At 36.8% G+C, this 19,175-nt stretch overlaps 1 protein-coding gene across 14 annotated transcripts in view; it reads left to right on the forward strand.

Moving 5' to 3' along the window:
* PCNX1 (pecanex 1) overlaps positions 1 to 19,175 on the forward strand; it is a 163,730-nt gene that overhangs the window by 130,553 nt on the left and 14,002 nt on the right. For all 14 annotated transcript variants that reach the window (XM_038545108.1, XM_038545114.1, XM_038545110.1 and 11 more), the window contains 7 exons: positions 76 to 291; positions 6,400 to 6,653; positions 8,708 to 8,938; positions 9,766 to 9,866; positions 10,651 to 10,801; positions 16,744 to 16,974; positions 18,074 to 18,348. In XM_038545108.1, the coding sequence (XP_038401036.1) occupies positions 76 to 291; positions 6,400 to 6,653; positions 8,708 to 8,938; positions 9,766 to 9,866; positions 10,651 to 10,801; positions 16,744 to 16,974; positions 18,074 to 18,348 (1,459 nt within the window). The remainder of the gene's footprint in view (positions 1 to 75; positions 292 to 6,399; positions 6,654 to 8,707; positions 8,939 to 9,765; positions 9,867 to 10,650; positions 10,802 to 16,743; positions 16,975 to 18,073; positions 18,349 to 19,175) is intronic.

A 19,175-nucleotide genomic window follows, 5' to 3' on the forward strand; every position in this document is an offset into this window, starting at 1 on the left:
TATTTTTAGTGATCTTGGTTGTTGATATAATGAAGACTTAGGGTAAAACGTAACATATTTAATCTTTTCTTACAGGATCAGATGACAACAATCTGAATTCCATCTTTTATGAACATCTAACCAGATCCCTACAACACAGTCTTTGTGGTGATTTGCTCCTAGGACGATGGGGAAACTACAGTACAGGGGACTGTTTCATTCTTGCCTCTGACTACCTCAATGCATTAGTACATCTTATAGAGATAGGCAACGGGCTGGTCACTTTCCAGCTGCGGGGACTTGAATTCAGAGGTAAGATATTCACCTTCTATTTCTGTAACATATTCCTATGACATCTGAGTTTTATGTGTTTACATCTCAAATTAAAAATTATCATGACACTAGATCCTTAGTCTTTGGAATTGTGAAATGAGAAGAGTTGTTAAAAGAGCAATTCTTAGATTTTTTTCCCCAAATTTCACATTCAAAGAAGAATCATTTTTCTAGTATGCTAAAATATGTAAAGGTAGTATTCTTTTATAACTCACTATTTTCCTGGTGATGTTGAATTTCTTTTTTTTTTTAATATTTTATTTATTTATTCATGAGAGACAGAGAGAGAGGCAGAGACATAGAGGGAGGAGCAGGCTCCATGCAGGGAGCCCAATGTGGGACTCAACTCGATCATGCCCTGGGCCAAAGGCAGGCGCTAAACCCCTGAGCCACCCCGGGATCGCCTGAATTTCTGTTGTTTTGTGGTTGCTCCCTTGCCATTCTCTTTGTGAGAAGTTACCTGTATTTGTTTCATGGCTGGTAGCATAGAATGCTATGTTTTATGTGTGGCTTACCAAGTACTTTCATGTAGACACCATGCCTTTGTGTGCCAAACAAATTTTGGTTTTGAAAACGAAGTTCTCATTACATCAAAATAACAGTTTTAAAGTGAACAAGTCAGTGGCATTTAGTGCACAGTGTTATACAGCTGTGTTAGAATAGGCAATTGGTTAGGTTCTAACAGGACGCCTGGAAGTCAGTAAAGAGGAAGCCAGGGCCAGCTCTCAGGGAAGTTAGAGGCCTATCCTAACAGTACTCCAAAACAAAGAAGTCACAAGAAACCAGTTCAAATCTGATTGGCCCAAGATGGCTGATAGAACAGGCTAGCTAGAGGATTAAATCAGACGTATACCCCATAGGGTAGCCCGGGTGGTTCAGCGGTTTAGCGCTGCCTTCAACCCAGGGCGTGATCCTGGAGACCCAGGATCGAATCCCACGTCAGGCTCCCTGCATGGAGCATGGAGCCTGGAGCCTGCTTCTCCCTCTGCCTCTGTCTGTGCCTCTCTCTGTGTGTCTCTCATGAATAAATAAATAAAAATCTTAAAAAAAAAAAAAAAAAGACGTATACCCCATAGCTTTATTTTCACCCTGATGTTGAATCAGAAGGTTTGGACCTTTCTTACGTAATACCTTTGTTAATGGAGCAAGTGCTTTTCTCAAATTACTCTACTCACTGGAAATAAGATTGTACTTGTATGACACTCAAATTAAGGCAGTAAAAGTTGATGTTTGTTATTCATTTGTGATGTTTGTCATCCACTCCCTCTTTCAGAATGTCCTATTCCTGTTTGTTTCTGCCTCTCCCCCAAAGCCCAGGACCTTAATTCCATCCCACTAGTCTTACCTAATGTTCAAATCTAAACCAACTAGACTCATCCAAAAGTTAGTACCTCCTCACCACTACACCTATTACTGCCATGACTTTAACTTCTTTTTAAATTGTTGGTACCTGAAGATTTCATCTTTGTTTTTTAACTTTTTTTTTTTAAACAAATTTGTGTAGGGAGGCTGTTTTATCTAGCATTTCTTTCTGTGTGAATTGGAAGAGGGCCCTTTCTAGGATTTGCTCATTTCACCATATTGGTCAGAAATTCTCCAAATTGGAAACTGATCCAAATACTCTCTCTCAGCTTTGACTCTCTGGTACCAAGTAGATTCAGGAAAATTTTGGACAAATTTTTTGCTACTCAAACTCTATCTGCCAAACAAAACTCAAACTGATTTGGGAACATAGTACATCTTACTATCTGAACTTGTGGTGGATTTGGATAGCAAGAGGTATCTCTTGCTATAAGAGTCTATATCTATAAGTCTTCACTCAGCCATAGTCTTTTGTGTGTGTGTGTGTGTGTGTGTGTGTGTGTGTGTGTTTTGAGGCAGATTTGATCATATCCCTTTCATGCTTAAAATTGTCCGTGGCTTTCCATTGCTTTTAAAATAGAATTCATACTCCTTAACATGCCCTACCACACTAATAGTCTTTGCCAGTTTCTCCAACTCTACTATATACTTTCATCCTTACTGTAGCCACACTGGCCTTTCTTCAGGTCCTAACTATGCTAAATTCTTTACTAAGGACTTCCTACTGCCTTTCTCTTTGCCCAGAAAGTACCAGCCATCTCCCCTTTTCCCACCAGTCTTCCATCTGGCTAATTCTTTAATTATCTTTAAGCATTAGCCTAAATATCACTTTCTCAGAGAAGCCTTCTCTAACCATCTGTCCCACATGATTATCTCTTATACTGCCATTTTTACCTCCTTAGCACGTAGCATAATTATAATTTCATAATTTCATATTTATTTGTGTTTATTTGAAGCTTATTTTTTCTTTAGCCCAGGGGTTGGCAAACTTTTTCTATAAAGAACCAGATGGTAAAGAGTTTAGGCTTTTGGAGGCATGCACATTTTCTATTGCATATTTTTCTGTGATTTTTTTTTTTTTAACAATGCTTTAAAAATATAAGAACCATTCTTAGCTTGGATTTGGCCTGAGAGTGTATTTTGCAAACCTTTAAGTTCTTCAAGGGCAGGAATCCTACCTGCTTCATTCATTAATATGTATCTAGTTACTGTTCCATCAGTTAGCATGTAATACATGATTAGTTAATTTTATAGTATGATTAAATGATATAAGTAAATAGCTGTTTCTCCTTTCTCTGCATTCCAGAATTCTCATGAGATATGATTATATTCTTGTTCAGATCTTGTGATCTTTGGTTATTTTCTTTCCTTCAGGGTATTATTCCCTGTCCTATCTATCTCCTGCCTCTCAAAATATTAATCAAGAGTATCAGTATGTTGCAAGGCAGATATTTGGATCTCCTGAGCATTTTGATGTGTTTTCTGGGGGTATTTGCCATTAAGCCAGTTTTTATTTTTAAGATTTTATTTATTTATTCATGAGAGACATAGAGAGAGAGAGAAAGAGGCAGAGACACAGGTAGAGGGAGAAGCAGGCTCCCTACAAAGAGCCCAGTGTGGGACTCGATCCTGGATCCTGGGATCCTGCCCTGGGCTGAAGGCAGACAGATAACCGCTGAGCCACCCAGGCATCCCAAAGTCAGTTTAATTCCTTGATTTTATTGTGTCTTGTAGTGGATGCTAAATGCCATGTGACATTTAACTAAACAAATTTCTTGATCAGTTTCCTATATGTCTTGGTTAAATCCCTTTATATTTATTTCATTCCCATTTTTATTTCACTGATATTCTTAATATTATTTTCCATGTAAATTTTATGTCATAGATTTGAGTTATCAATCATTTTTTGTGTATCAAAATTTTTTAAACATAGCTTCTATAGTGTTAACTTTCTGTTTGTAAATATTGCTTCTACCAAGTACGATTTTCCAGGTCAAAATTTATAGATCAATAATGTATTATGTTAATTGAATTCCTTTTAGTTTTTACTCAAATTACTTGTAACATGTCTAGTTTTCATAACTGCCGGTTTTTATTTTGTTTTACCAAAATATTTGCTATGGAGTGACTAAAAGAGCTAATCCAGGAAATAGTGATAATTCCTTATAAGTATTCTAGAATCCCTTTCCAAGTCTGAGTTTTTTTTCAGTTGGTAATATTAATTCCTAAGTTTATTGTTGACTTCACTTCCTAAGAAAAATGTATTACTAGGGCATGTGGCAGTAGAAAATATTTTTGGGGATTTGTATGGTAGAGTAAAAAATGTCCCACATCAATTACTCTGTTTACTTTATTCTGGTGCTCTAAACAAAGATCTCATTCTGTCTTCTGAGTAAATGTCAAAATCTCCAAGTTCCCTCTTGCTGCATATCTTTTCTATATACTATTAACAAAGTGATCTGCATAAAATACAGCTATTATGTCATCTCCTTTACTTAAAAACCTTTGAGTGAACCTTTCAGAAAGGTGACAGAATGAATAAAATGAAGTAATAACACATAAAATCTAAGGAACAGATTCAGCCTCATGCCACAGTTTTAAAACCCCAATCTCATGATGATTTATTTATTTATTCATGACAGACACAGAGGGAGAAAGAGGCAGAGACATCAGAGGGAGAAGCAGGCTCCATGCAGGGAGCCAAGTGGGACTCGATCCTGGGACTCCAGGATCATGCCCTGAGCCAAAGGCAGATGCTCAACCACTGAGCCTCCCAGGCATTCCCAGGATGTTTCTTTTAGAAACTAAATCATTCTTATGCCCTCTTTAGCCTACTCTAGCACATGGGTAAAGAAGGAACATTTCTCCAGGCTTTTTATAAAGCCACTGTAATTCTGATGTCAAAATATGGCTAAACTGGCTAAAAACTAAGTGTAGTTTAACTCACTGTGACTCTAGATGCAAAAATCCTCAGAACCTAGAATAAGCAGAAATCAGTCCTTCTTTTTTAAATATCTCTCCCTAGTTTGAGCCATTTTTATTTCATTTTTGAAATTAAGTATTAGAAAGCAAATTAATAGAATTCATCTTTTAATAGGTTATAGGAGAAAAACAACAAAATATGATCCTCTCAGAATATACCAAAATATTTGATTGAATTTCATTTCCATTATTGGTTTGAAAAATACTTTATAAAATTACACATATCCTTATTCTAAAAAACTTTTGTGGATGTAGATCTGTAGTCATGACCCTGTGTGAGAGTCAACTGCAGCAGGCATTCCTGTTCATGTCAGGTTCAAGCCAGGGTTTTTCTTTTCACCACTGTGTGACATTGTCCTGGAAGTGCTCAGCAATGGAATTAAACAGAAAAGGAAATGATAGCATTGTTGAGAGTTTTAGAGCGCCAAACAATGCAGCTCAGTTAGCCCGGCTCTGCTTACCTCTTCTGCCTGTCTTTTATACCAGCACCACCTGAGGTAGGTTTCATGGCTTTTTTTTTTTCTCTCAAAGCAGTGTTTTTCAAGCATGAATGATGTACATATTCTCTTTAAAGGAAAAGATTATTGTGAAGTCCGTGTAAGTTACTATAACCTAAATATGTGCCTTTATAAAATTAAGTGTAATCCCCTTACAGTCCTTATAGAATATAAGGAATTTACTCATTAAGTGGAAGCAAGGCCACTAAGCAAAATAAAAATTAACACTAGTGTGACAGATGATATTTTGCTGGCGCTAGATTGCTGTGGGTGTGATTCTGTATTTATTCTGGTTTTGTATTTTTACTTCAGTAACATTTATGCAGGAAACGCCTGTTTGGTGTCTTGTATAAAAGAGTGTAACTTCAAAGAATTGTTTGCTAGTGTTGAATAATCAGAGCTCATATCTAATTGAAACTTTATCAGCAGGTGAAGTTCAAATGCCAATGGTGTAATTTTTTTATCTTATTACTGTTGGACTTGGCAACAGAAAAAGCAATTATGGATTTAATTTTTTTTTAAGATTTTATTTATTTATGACAGACACAGAGAGAGGCAGAGACACAGGCAGAGGGAGAAGCAGGCTCCATGCAGGGAGCCCGACGTGGGACTCGATCCCGGGTCTCCAGGATCACACCCCAGGCTGAAGGCAGCGCTAAACCGCTGGGCCATCGGGGCTGCCCAGTGATGGATTTAGGATTAAATTATCATGAACCATTACAGTCTATATCCAAACATATGTATATAACTTTCCTGCTTACCTCATGGACATGGTACTGATCAATAGAGCTCACGGTCCTTTAAGTTCTGTATATCTGTCTATATTGTGTGCCCTGCAATGATTTACTTCTAATTCCATTCTTCCCTCACTGAACTAACTCAGACAGGCATGACATGTCCCTTTACTCATCGGCCTTCATTTGATATGTATGCAGTTGTAAACTCAAAGTTTCGGATCAGGAAGTGAAAATTAAGGTTACTGCAGAAATGTTCAGAACCTTTCATGTGATAATACATATTGTGATTCTGCAGGAAGGGAATACATAATATGCCTAGTTTCTGGAGCTTCTTGCAGTCTGCTAATGAACATGCCAAGGCAAATCAATCACATACTTTCAATTACTATAAAAGATGTTTTTTTTCCCCTAAATTTCTGTGTTTTTGAAGCATTCATTTTTCTACTTCATGTGGTTATTCTCTCCTATGTATGCAGTGGTCTCTCTCTCTCTCTCTCTCACTCTCGAAGGTACTTACTGTCAACAGAGGGAAGTGGAGGCCATTACTGAAGGCGTTGAAGAAGATGAAGGATTTTGCTGTTGTGAACCTGGCCATATTCCTCATGTGCTTTCATTTAATGCTGCATTTAGCCAGCGCTGGCTAGCTTGGGAAGTGATAGTCACTAAATATATTCTGGAGGGTTATAGTATCACTGACAATAGTGCTGCCTCTATGCTTCAAGTCTTTGATCTTCGGAAAGTACTTACCACTTACTATGTCAAGGTAAGGGTATGTGCCTCGTTAGATCTTCTGATAGTAGGAGGTTCTTGGGAAAGGCTTTTTTTTTTTCCCTCACACTTGTGTTTTGCTTTCTAAGTAGTGGTGATTTAAATTCTCTAGTATTGGGGGACCTGGGCAGCTCAGTGGGTTGAGTGTCCTAGTCTTGATCTCAGCTCAGGTCTTGATCTCACAGTCGTGACTTCAGGCCCGACTTTGGGCTCCATGCCCAGAGTAGAGCCTACTTAATGGGTACTAGAGAACTTTTTTTTTAAGTCAGTAAAGTATACCTTGCTATTTCTTTCTTTAGTGGAACTTATTCCATTTGTTCATAAATAATAATAGCTACCATATGAAACTGTTATTTTAGGCACTGGGCTAAGGAATATGCATATGTATATGTATCTGACCCAGTTCTCTGAAGGAATGTTACATCTCCGTTTTACAAATAAACAAGACTCAAAAGTTACCTGCCCAATGTCCTCTAATATCAATTGGAGTTAAGGATTTAAAATCTAGGCTTGTCCAACTCCTGAGCCCTTGCTGTTAACTACTGCCTTGCACTGCTTTCAATAACCTGAATAAAAGTGTTGCAAGATTTGGGAGATTCCCAATGCCACCCTCACTTGTAACACCAGCTACAATTTTGGGGTCTCCAAGAGCCACTCTCTGGTTCAGTAATTTGCCAGAAGGACTCCTAAAACTCATCATACATGTTTAGGATTTCTTACAGTGGAAGGATACAAATTAAAATCAGCCAGGGGAAGAGGCATATAGGGCAGAGTCTAGAGACACCAAGGCATGAGCTTCCAGTTGTCTTCTCTCAGTGCAGTTGTGCAAATAATGCCCATTTCTCCCAGCAACAACATATGACAGTACTCATAGACTGATGTCAACCAAAGAAACACCTGAGCCTTGATGTGTAGAGTTTTTATTGGAGCATAGTCACTTAGATGTGGTTGACTACCCACATGACCAGCCTTAGTTTCCAGCTCCTCTAGAGAGCATGGCTGTAAGCTCATAGGTGAACAAAGACTCTTAATCAGGTAAGACATTCCAAGGGAGTAGAAGTTACTTCCCAGGATCCAAGGGCAAAAACCAAACCTCTCTTTGGGCAAGGTTAGCTCTTTACAGGTGTTCTGTTTTTGCGAAATATTTTACAAGATTACAGCAAAGCTATGCTTTGTCAGCTTGCAGGCAAAGCCACTATTTTAAAGAAGTAAATGTGTGCTAAATTTTAGTGACCCATATCTGGATTTTTCCATAGCTGTGCTATTGCCTCTATGTACCACTTTATTTGTGCTGATTGCAATGAATGTTAAGTCTTTTTTTTTCTTTTAAGATTTTATTTATTTATTTATGAGAAACACAGAGAGGAAAGAGAGAGGCAGAGACACAGGCAGAGGGAGAAGAAGGCTCCAGGCAAGAAGCCTGACATGGGACTCGATCCCGGGTCTCTAGGATCACGCCCTGGGCTCAAGGTTGCACTAAACCGCTAAGCCACCCGGGCTGCCCAAATGTTAAGCCTTATAATTAATGGTTGGTTAAACACAATCTCAGGACACTAAATAGATTGGCTTTACATTTTTTACATGCTGTGCATGTGTGTGTGTATATATGGCATTTTCTATCTCTGGTTCTAAGTAGTTATATTTCCATTGCTTTACTATCAATTTTGTTTCATAAGTTGACCTAGGATCAGATGATTTAACAACTTTCTGGGAGAAATTTCTCAAAATCAAATGCATCACATAAAGTTTTTCTATCTCTTAAAATATCCTAAATTTAAAAGCTCTAAAATCAATGGAAAGGAATTGTTTTGAATTTGTCTAGCTAAATTTATGGTTGGGACTTTTAAAGTATTAAATTAACTCTTCATTCAGACATTCAGAAAGGCCTGAGGTGTATTTTTTACAGCATTCCTAAAGTGTATTCTTAGAGTTTTAAGCTAGAATAAAATATTTTTTAGTTATACAATCAGTATAAACCATTGGAATTTATTTAATGAGTAATTGAACTTAACTTGGGTTTTTTTTTTTTTTTTATCTTTTCCCCATTAGGGTATCATTTATTATGTTACAACTTCTTCTAAACTAGAGGAGTGGCTAGCCAATGAGACAATGCAGGAAGGACTACGTCTGTGTGCAGATCGAAATTATGTTGACGTGGACCCAACATTTAATCCAAACATTGATGAGGACTATGACCATCGACTAGCTGGCATATCCAGGGAGAGTTTCTGTGTGATTTACCTCAACTGGATAGAGTATTGCTCTTCCAGAAGAGCAAAGGTAGAGGTTGTTCACTTCATTTATAATTCTTTTTTTTTAAAAAAATATTTTATTTATTCATGAGAGAGAGAGAGAGAGAGAGAGAGAGGCAGAGACATAGGCAGAGGGAGAAGCAGGCTCCATGCAGGAAGCGCGATGTGGAACTTGATCCCGGAGTCTTGGGATCATGCCCTGACCCAAAGGCAGATGCTCAACTGGTGACCACCCAGGTGTCCCTCATTTGTAATTCTTTGAGTCTGTTTTTTCAGAGATGGAAAGAATATCTCCATTTATTATGAGATAGTTTTTCCAGACCTTCTTCTCTGACCATCTGAGGACGTTTAGTTGTTAAAAAGAAATTCAGAGGTTGAGGAGAAGCAGGAATCCACAGGTATCAATTTGATTTTCTTTAGTATAGTCACTCGTAGGCTAATAGAGTTCTCACTAATAGCCTGCTTACTGGACTATGTCCAGAAACAACTAATTGATAGTTAGAATATTGTATTTTCAGCAGAGGACGTTATTAGTAATGAAGTATGCCAGTAAGTACTTTGAGATATTTTGCTAAGATCCTAATATTTTATAGAAGTCAGGTTTTAAAAAAAAAAAAAATATGTTCCAGTATTGTTAAGCATTGGATTTTTCTTTAAAGGTTTCAAAGAAACTCCTCATATACATTCATACTTCATTTTATACTGATTTGTTAAGTTTCTTCTTGTTAGAACTATTTGAAGACCTAGAAAATATATGCTAGTTAAGTTCTTCATCCTCTGATTTATTAGCTGTCTTCTGATTTGTTAAATACCTTTTGCCTTTCTGATAACTATAATATTCTTTGTTTTTTAAAGCCACTGGATGTAGACAAAGATTCATCCCTGGTGACTCTTTGTTATGGACTCTGTGTTCTGGGACGGAGAGCTTTGGGAACTGCATCCCACCATATGTCCAGGTAAGGAAGGCATTTCTGTTTCCAGGAAGAGAGTAGGAAAAGCTGTATGACATAAATCTGAAAAATCTGAAATAGGTTTTTATGGAAGCATTCTATGCTAGTTTATTACAAAAGTCTCTTCTCATACTGTTTTTTATAGATCTTTTGCTGAATACAATTGAGTTCTCCCAAGTGGTTAATAGCTGGCTTTTAAAATTCACATATGTGTGGGTAACTATTAATAATAAGAATTTAATGGATTTAAGACATTTTTAAAACTAATTGCCCATAAAGTTTGATTGGTCTCCTCCCATTTTATATCTATTTTTCTAATGTTTTATCTCTTTTTTATTTTTCCATATTTCCTTGTAGTTTGTTTTGGTCCAGAGCATTTATGCTTTTAATATAGTTAATATAGTACATTATATTTGGAAAGTATAAATATAAGCTGAATTTCTTAACATATACATCTGAATGAATTAGAACTAAGAAATATTACATATTTTAGTTTCTTTTTTGATTACTACATGTTTTCCATTAGTCCCACTATACATTTTTGTGGCTTATGTGCTCTATTGTTGATTTTCATGAACTTACTGTTATAGTTGTTCATAAACAGGGGTGTCAGGTCAAAGGGCCCCTCTTTCTTGTGATTCTGACTCAGAGGTGTTGACATTAGTATAATCATTGGAATCTGTATTTGCAAAACACTCCCAGATGATTCTGATGCACAACCACATGTAAGAATCAGTGTAATGGAAGTTCTTTGTCAAAATATGTAAACTTTTATCTCCAATCCTAACAGTAATTTAGAGTCATTCCTCTATGGATTGCATGCCCTATTTAAGGGAGATTTCCGTATCTCTTCAATTCGAGATGAATGGATCTTTGCTGACATGGAATTGCTAAGGAAAGTAGTAGTCCCAGGAATCCGCATGTCCATTAAACTTCATCAGGTAAGAAAAGGAGACTTATAATGCATTATTGATATTTAATGGCACTTGTTCATTTAACTTCCAAATTACATTTCTTAGGAACTTTTTGAGAAATACTATGATTTGAAACACAGGGCAGCCCGGGTGGCTCAGCGGTTTAGCGCCACCTACAGCCCAGGGCATGATCCTGGAGACCTGGAATCGAGTCCCACGTCAGGCTCCCTGCATGGAGCCTGCTTCTCCCTCTGCCTGTGTCTCTGCCTCTGCCTCTGTCTCTCTCTCTCTTGATTAAATAAATAAAACCTTTAAAAAAAAAAAAAAAGAAAGAAAGAAACACAGAAGAACATGACTTAGGGCAAGATATTAGATCTTAGTAGCCTGAACCTGTGTTTCTAAGGGTGAATTTGCATATTAATAGCAGAGAGTGACTGATCTGGACATGAACTTGAAAGCTGTCAGCAGTGACAAACTGGAAATAAAGCTCTCTGGCTTGTATAATTCTTGTTTTGACCTCACATTTCACATGATTGTAATTCAGACCTCTTCTGTAGGTGAATATCACTCTGTAGGTGAATGTTAACCAACTCCCAGTGCAGTGCAGTAGCATCTCAGGAGGGTTGTTAGTGCTGCTGTTACTGAACTATGAGTTTCATGTAGCATGTTATATAGAATAATAGAGGATTAGGACAGATTTAGCCTCAGTTAAACTAGTAGGGTAATAAAATTAAAATGTGGACCCAAAATACATATCCAAAGCCCTGGATCATTTCAAGACTATCTTAGGAAATTAAGTACTGGTACTTGCTACTCTAATCATTCCACTTGACAGTAGTCATCAGATCTGATGACAAAGACCACATGATAAACTTCACTAAAATGCATCTACTGTCCTCGAATGTTTGAATTTCTTTTCCTCCAAATAAAGAGTGAATTTACTCCTCAAGTGATTTTACTGTGATCTAAACTGTTGGAATGAAGTCAATGTCCCATATTATTTAGGAAATTACTGATAAGGGATATATTATTAGAAAGGCTCTGTGGAAAATGGAGTACTATTTTGAGGATCATGGAGAACATACACATTTGGGAACAAACAGAGTTTCCATCTTCAGACTAGCTTTATAGTTTTGAGCCTAATCAGTGTGTTTAAAAGAAAAAGATGACTAAATTAAAATTTTTTTAAAACTTCAGAATTTCTCAAAAGGCACTTAATCTATTAATATATCTGCTATGTATATAAAAGATACAAAAGGCACTTAATCACTATTAATATATCTGCTGTGTATATAAAAGATAAAATAAATACTCTTTTATATAGCATGATTATCTAACAGCTCTAGATAGACATCTTTAGTTAATTCTAAATAGTATGACAGGTGTTTTCTCTGTCAGAGAAGAAGCTGAGGCATAGGGAATCTGTATTTTATGATACCTTAGGTCTTTGCCCCTATCTCTCCCTACAGTTGTTTTTACCTGTTGCTGCTAGATCCATTTCCTTACATGTTTCTTTGGGTATGGCATTATTAGTGTTTCTCACCTATATTTGGCCCAACACACTTGGGCACAGCTCACTCTTAGTAGCCATGACTGACAACAATGGTGGCAAACGGTGGGAGTTGGAATCAGGAACCCAGGAGCCACAGAAGGCTGGTGGGAAGGGGGAAGGTAGAGAACACAAATACAACCTGGAGAAATTCCATAATTCTGATTTACCTTTGAGGAGGATGAGATTGACCTATGCAGTAGCCAGAACGATATTTATTGAGCATCATTTTGAGCCAGATGCTGGGTTGTGGAAATCTCCAACATTCATATATTATACTCATATATTTCATATATTGTTCACAAAAGTGAACAAATAGACTTATATATCAAAAGAAAGGATATACATACACATTCCATACAACCCAGCAATTCTCCCCCTGATAATTACCTAAGAGAATGAAAGTCTATGTCTACACATGTGTGTGCCTAGCTGTTTTGGTTGTAATAGCCCCAAACCGGAAACAACTCAAATGTCCATCAACAGACGAACATACTAATTATGGTTTATCTACATGATAGAATATTACTTAGCAATAAAAAGAAATAAACTACTGTTAGATACCACAACATGAATAAATCTCAAACATTATGCACATAGGAGAAGCCAGACATAAAAAGAGTATATATATACTATCTGATTTTACTTATACGAAATCTAAAACAGGGACGCCTGGGTGGCTCAGTGGTTTAGCGCCTGCCTTTGGCCCAGGGCATGATCCTGGAATCCCAGGATCAAGTCCCACGTTGGACTCCCTACATGGAGCCTGCTTCTCCCTCTGCCTGTGTCTCTGCCTCTCTCTCTCTCTCTCATATGAATGAATAAATAAAACCTTTAAAAAAAAAAATCTAAAGCCAAACTAGTCTATAGCCACAGAAAGCAGGTTAGTGGTTCCTTAGGATGTGGAGATTGAATGCCAAAAGACAAGAAGGAATGTTTTGGGGTGATGGAAAAGTTTTATATTGTGGCAGTGATTATATGAGTGTGCATATTTGTCAAAATGGGTCTAATTGCGCACTTAAGATGGTATAGTAAAATGAGGTATGTAAATTGTACCTCAAACTTGAAATGATCTTGTTCCCAGAAAGCTAGAAATATAAAATTTCATTTAACTCTTGCCTTGACAGTCATTATCAATGTGTATTTAGCACACTTTATAGGTGTTTTAATTTTTGCTTTTTCCTTTATAGTCTATTTTATTTTAAATTCTCCAATTGATTATATTATGCTTTTACTTTATAAATAAAAACTACTCTAATCTGTGTGATATTTGTAGTTGTACAGTGTTGTATAGCATATTAGTGCTTTCGTATACATCCAGAAGATTATTTTAGTCCAATTTGTAAATGAAGACTCAGAACTCAGGGAAATGAAGCAAAATTGCCTTTATCATGTGTTCTCATGTTCTTGTCCTCTATTTAATCATGTTGTAAAATACTTTACCTCCTTCTCTGTTTTACCTTTTTCATTAGTCTCTTTGAAGATTACATGGTTGTTAGAACTAAAATAAACTAATCAGAGTCTAGTTTGGCTTATAAGTGATATATGATGAAAATCTTAAAATATGTGGTTGAAGACAGAGATCATTTTTTACCACTCCTTGTCTTTCCATTGCTTAGCACAATGCTTGGTGGTCAGTGAATGAAAAATGAATGAGTTTCGTTATTTTCCTGTGTGCACTGGCTTATAACTTTTCAAGTATATTTTTTAAATGGCTTTGAAAACTTTTCTCAGAACTGGGAACATTTTTTCTGTATTTGAAAAATAATGAAAAACATTAAAAAGTGAGCTTCCCCCAAGAGTAAGTATTCTCATCACCCCATACCATTGTATAACCCTTCCAAGAAGCAGTCACTACTAATAATTTGATGAACATCTTTTCTATTTCCCTGAGTTTATAGACATTTCCATCTATATATGCAAATATTTTCCTTTGTGCTACACAGAGCGATCTGTAACACATGATTTTTCCAACCCCTGTTTAATATAACACGGATACTTTCTAAATCAGCATATATAGAGGCACCTCATATTTTTAATGGCTCCATAGTATTCCAGAATGTAATTTTTAACTGTAGTATATTCAACCATTTCCCTATCCATGGACATTCTGCTTATTTCAAATACTTTGCCTCTAAAACAACACTCATCCAACCATCTTAAGCCAATGAAAAGAAATATTTGAACAAGATTAAACATATTCCATCTTGGCATGCCTAATAATTTCCGACTTTGTCCATTTATTAAGAGTATAACTATTGCCTATCTCTGCACTTTGATTTTTCCATTCAAAAGTTGCACCAACACTACTGTACAAAGATATGGTTCCTTTCCTAAAGGACTGTTTGTTGAAAGAGAGCACATCATCTGACATCTAGCTATCTGCTGGTATAAGAAAATGAGCTCCGTATTTAAAAGAAAAGTCAGGATGGTTGGTGTATGATGTACAGAGGTACTGTAAGTGCTAGCTTAGGCCACGTTCTTTAGAAGCAGAGTTGAGAATCCAGGATTCCTGTGCAAGAGATTGACATGGTGCCTTTAGGGGAGTATGAAAGGAAGGGAGAGAAGTAGGAAAGAATAGGGAAGGAGCTAACCAAAACTGTTTTGGCTGAATTCTAGCTCCTGCTGGATTTAGAGTGAGTTCTGGAGCGTCAGTGTCACCAAGAGTTACATGGTGTACCTTGAGCTCCCCCACAGTCAGGTGATGACTTGATGTCAAATGCCAATGATGGCATTTCCTGCCCAGGCAGCTCCATCAACTGAAGGCAGTTCTAAGAGAAGGCAATAACTATGAGCTGTTAAGGGCCAGTGTGCAAAGCAGAGGAGAGGGGAGTGAGTGTACCAGCCCAATAAAAGAAATCTAGACAAGGTACAAGGAAAGTGCTCTACAATCCGGCTTAAAGCTAGTTTTCTAATTTTTTTTTAGTATTTTCTAACTAGACCCTGAGTTCCATGAGAACAGTGCTCGTATCTGTCTTACTACTCTTTCCCAATGTCTAGCACAGTGCCTGGCAACAACATGGAAACCCAGTTCCCACAGAGAGACTTCAGGTTATAATCACCCTTATCAGGTTCTTCCCTGACCTGTGCTTCTCCCCTGTAGAATGTCTTGCCTGGAGCTCTCTCCCTTTCCTGCACGGTGCCTATCTCTCTATCCGCTGAAATTGTCTTCATTCTTTAAGATCCAGTTCAAAACCAGCTGCACTGTGTAACTTTCCCAAATCACATCAACTAGACTTGACAGGTTTTTCAATTAACACTTATAATCATATAATTTTTTAAAAGCAGAATGATACATTCTCTTTAAAAATGTGTTCAAGTTCTGGCTTAATCATTTACTAACTTTCTAAACCTAGGAAGCAGCTAAGACTCTTTGAGCTTCAGATTTGATATTTGCAAAATGCTAGTATTATGTACTAAACCTACCTGGCAAGGTTTTAAGAGATGAAAAAACGTGTTACATTATGTTATGAAGCTTCATTTACGTATACAGAGAATACTTTCATTATTGTTATATAGGCCAGTTCCCAGACATGGAGGTGCATCGTTGGGGAGTTTGCCTTCTTACTCTCACCCATTGCCCCTGCAGTATCACACAATCTGGTCACTTGGCTTGAGTACAGATGAGTTTCTTTACCTGGATGTAAAAATCTATCAACCTCCCTACTATGAATATCTAAGATTGTGTATTCTTCATTTCAGAAGTTCAGATTTATGTTATGGTTATGTGGGTATATGTCCTGAATACCCTGTTAATTTGCAGGTTTCTGAAGGGCGGATATATTCCACATATTCCTTTTTCATCTTGTTCTCTGCCACAGGATCCTGCACATGATAGATATTAAGTAATGGCTTGTGGAATGCAAGAGTGGTTGTTACATAGACCAAGGGATTTCACAGGGAAGACTTGACTAGCTTCTTCAGGACAAGGACTTGTAATCTTATCTTCACTAGATGAGAGGCAGGGTAAAATGCTGTATTGGAATCATTCTAGAGATGTGGCTTTATGTGAAAAGTGCCTTGTAAAGAAACACAACTTAGAGAACTTATGTGGTTTAGTCTTCCTTAACTGATACCAGTGAGACAGTCCTTTAACAGAAAAAATTATGTATGAATGAACACATGTAAAACCCCAGTTGAACAAGAAAAAATAAAAATTGGTAAAATATTTATATAAAACTCAGAAATTAGGATTGGGTTGAAGAATTTTAAAATTCTTCAATGAGCTAACTCCTAACCTGGTTAAATTTAAGACTCTCTAATTTATCTCTAACATTAATATGTGGATATGAAATATTTATATTAAACCAGTATTTCAGAATTTTCATTTAGTAACTGATTAGTAACTCCAGAAGCTTTGATCATTCCACTGGAAGTCCTTCTTTTCCTATAAAATATATATTTTTATTTCTCTGTTTAGGATCATTTCACCTCTCCAGATGAATATGATGACCCTACTGTGCTCTATGAAGCCATTGTGTCTCATGAAAAGAATCTCGTAATAGCCCATGAAGGGGACCCTGCATGGCGGAGTGCAGTCCTTGCCAACTCTCCCTCCCTTCTTGCTCTGAGGCATGTCATGGATGACGGCACCAATGAATACAAGATCATCATGCTGAACAGACGTTACCTGAGCTTCAGAGTCATTAAGGTAAGTTTTTGAGGCATTTATTCATGTCTGGGGGGAAAAAATAGAACTTACATAACCTCATCCCAACTTTAAAAAGTGACTGGAACTCTTTTTATAGAAAAAAAAAATGACCATACCACGTTAGCATTGATTGTTTATGAGCACTCAATTTGATTTATTTTGTAATTTATTCTGCCCTCTGAAATTTTTACATGTACCATAAAGCCTTAAAATTTTTACTTATTTCTGTTTTGTCAGTCTTTTATATATGCTCTCTGGGCCACATTTCTTCTTAAAACATCAGCACTAATCTGATTTCCAAGTTGCAAAATAATATTATAGCTTGTACTTTTTGTGTGGTTTTTTGTTTTTTATTAGTTTCATTAATAGAATTTAGTGATTCATCAGTTGCATATAATACCCAGTGCTCATTACATCAAGTGCCCTCCTTTTTTTCTTCTCCTAGATTTTATTTATTTATTCATGAGAGACACACAGAGAGAGGCAGAGACATAGGCAGAGGGAGAAACAGGCTCCCTGTGGGGAGCCCGATGCGGGTCTCAATCCCAGGATCCTGGGATCATGCACTGAGCCACACAGGCACCCCCATCAAGTGCCCTCCTTAATGCCCATCACCCAATTATCACTTCTCCCCACTCACCTCCCCTTGTTTGTTGCTTTTTTAAACATCTCATGGATTCAGGAGACATAATTTATGAAATTTTATTTTAATAGTTTTGTAACGATTCACTTTTTTCCACTTGATTTAATCAACATGCAAAGTCACATCTTTTTAACTCTGAATATTTGTTACTGCTCATTCCTATCAAAAATATTATCTCAGTTACAAAATTCAATGCATTATCAATTTGGAAAACTTGATATTTTTTACCAGACAGGCCAGAGAAAAGAGTTCTTTGTGTGCTTATTATTTAACAGTCCACTATAACAGTGGGAAATTGATGAACTCCTATTCAAATATGACCTACTTGTATTTGTTAACAACTGCTTTTCATAGTTGGTTCTCGTATGTCTTTTGTATCCTTCCCTTTATACTCTTCTGTTGATGTGAATTTCATCCTTGGCCCTTAACCTACTTCCCATGTGTTCTGGTTTTTAGGTTAATAAGGAATGTGTCCGAGGTCTTTGGGCCGGGCAACAGCAAGAACTTGTTTTTCTACGTAACCGCAACCCAGAGAGAGGTAGCATCCAAAATGCAAAACAAGCTCTGAGAAACATGATAAACTCATCTTGTGATCAACCTATTGGCTACCCAATCTTTGTCTCACCGCTGACAACTTCTTACTCTGACAGCCATGAACAGCTCAAAGAAATCCTTGGGGGACCTATCAGTTTGGGAAATATTAGAAACTTCATAGTGTCAACCTGGCACAGGTGAGCCATGCAGCTGCATATCATTGGTAGTGTATCCTGACTCTCTTAATGGAGACAGTTTACATGAATATCAACCTGGAAAGCTTATAGAAAAAATGCAATTGCCATAACACAATATAAACCTATTATATCAGGAATTTCAGAAACTAGTCTGATGTCTTTAGACTCTTATTAGATAAATCTCATGTACAACTCTGCTTAAGAGTCACTGATCCAGCATTTGGTAGAATCTTGAATAGTTCTCTTTTCTTTAATTTTTTTGGCTCTTTATTGCAGCACAGTGCCACTATTAGGATGTGTGGGCCAACAAACAGCAAATTAGAGAAAAACATAAACTTGTTTTGCTTACCTTCTGTTTTATTCCGTTCTAGCAGTAGGGGGAGCACACTGTACTTACTGAAACTCCTAGTTAGGTGATACTATTGCCATTTTAACAATCCAGTCATCACTCAGATCTGAAATCTGTTGTGTCTTCAAGTAGGTAGATGAATTTTTTCTTTGCCCTTTTTCTAGTAAATTATGATGTTCAATATAGGAACATCATAGTTTGGTGGATGGTGAAGAAAAATTACAGAGTATCTTTTCAATTTCTTATGAGCTTTTGTTTAGATCCTTTAAATAACAGAACTTAAGAAAAACAGAATGTGGGGTTAGGGTGGCAAACTCTAAAATAGGCATTTTCCGTTAGGCATACTAAAAAAAAAAATCACCATTTTAATGTCAGCCCCTATCCAAACAGAAAGAACATAAACCAGAGTGGTGTTCAAAGAAATTTCTTTTCAAAAATCATCTGTTATGCTGGAATTGCCTTAAAGAAATTGAGTTCT

This window comes from Canis lupus, chromosome 8 (genome assembly GCF_011100685.1).
Source record: "Canis lupus familiaris isolate Mischka breed German Shepherd chromosome 8, alternate assembly UU_Cfam_GSD_1.0, whole genome shotgun sequence".
Lineage (NCBI taxonomy): Eukaryota > Metazoa > Chordata > Mammalia > Carnivora > Canidae > Canis > Canis lupus.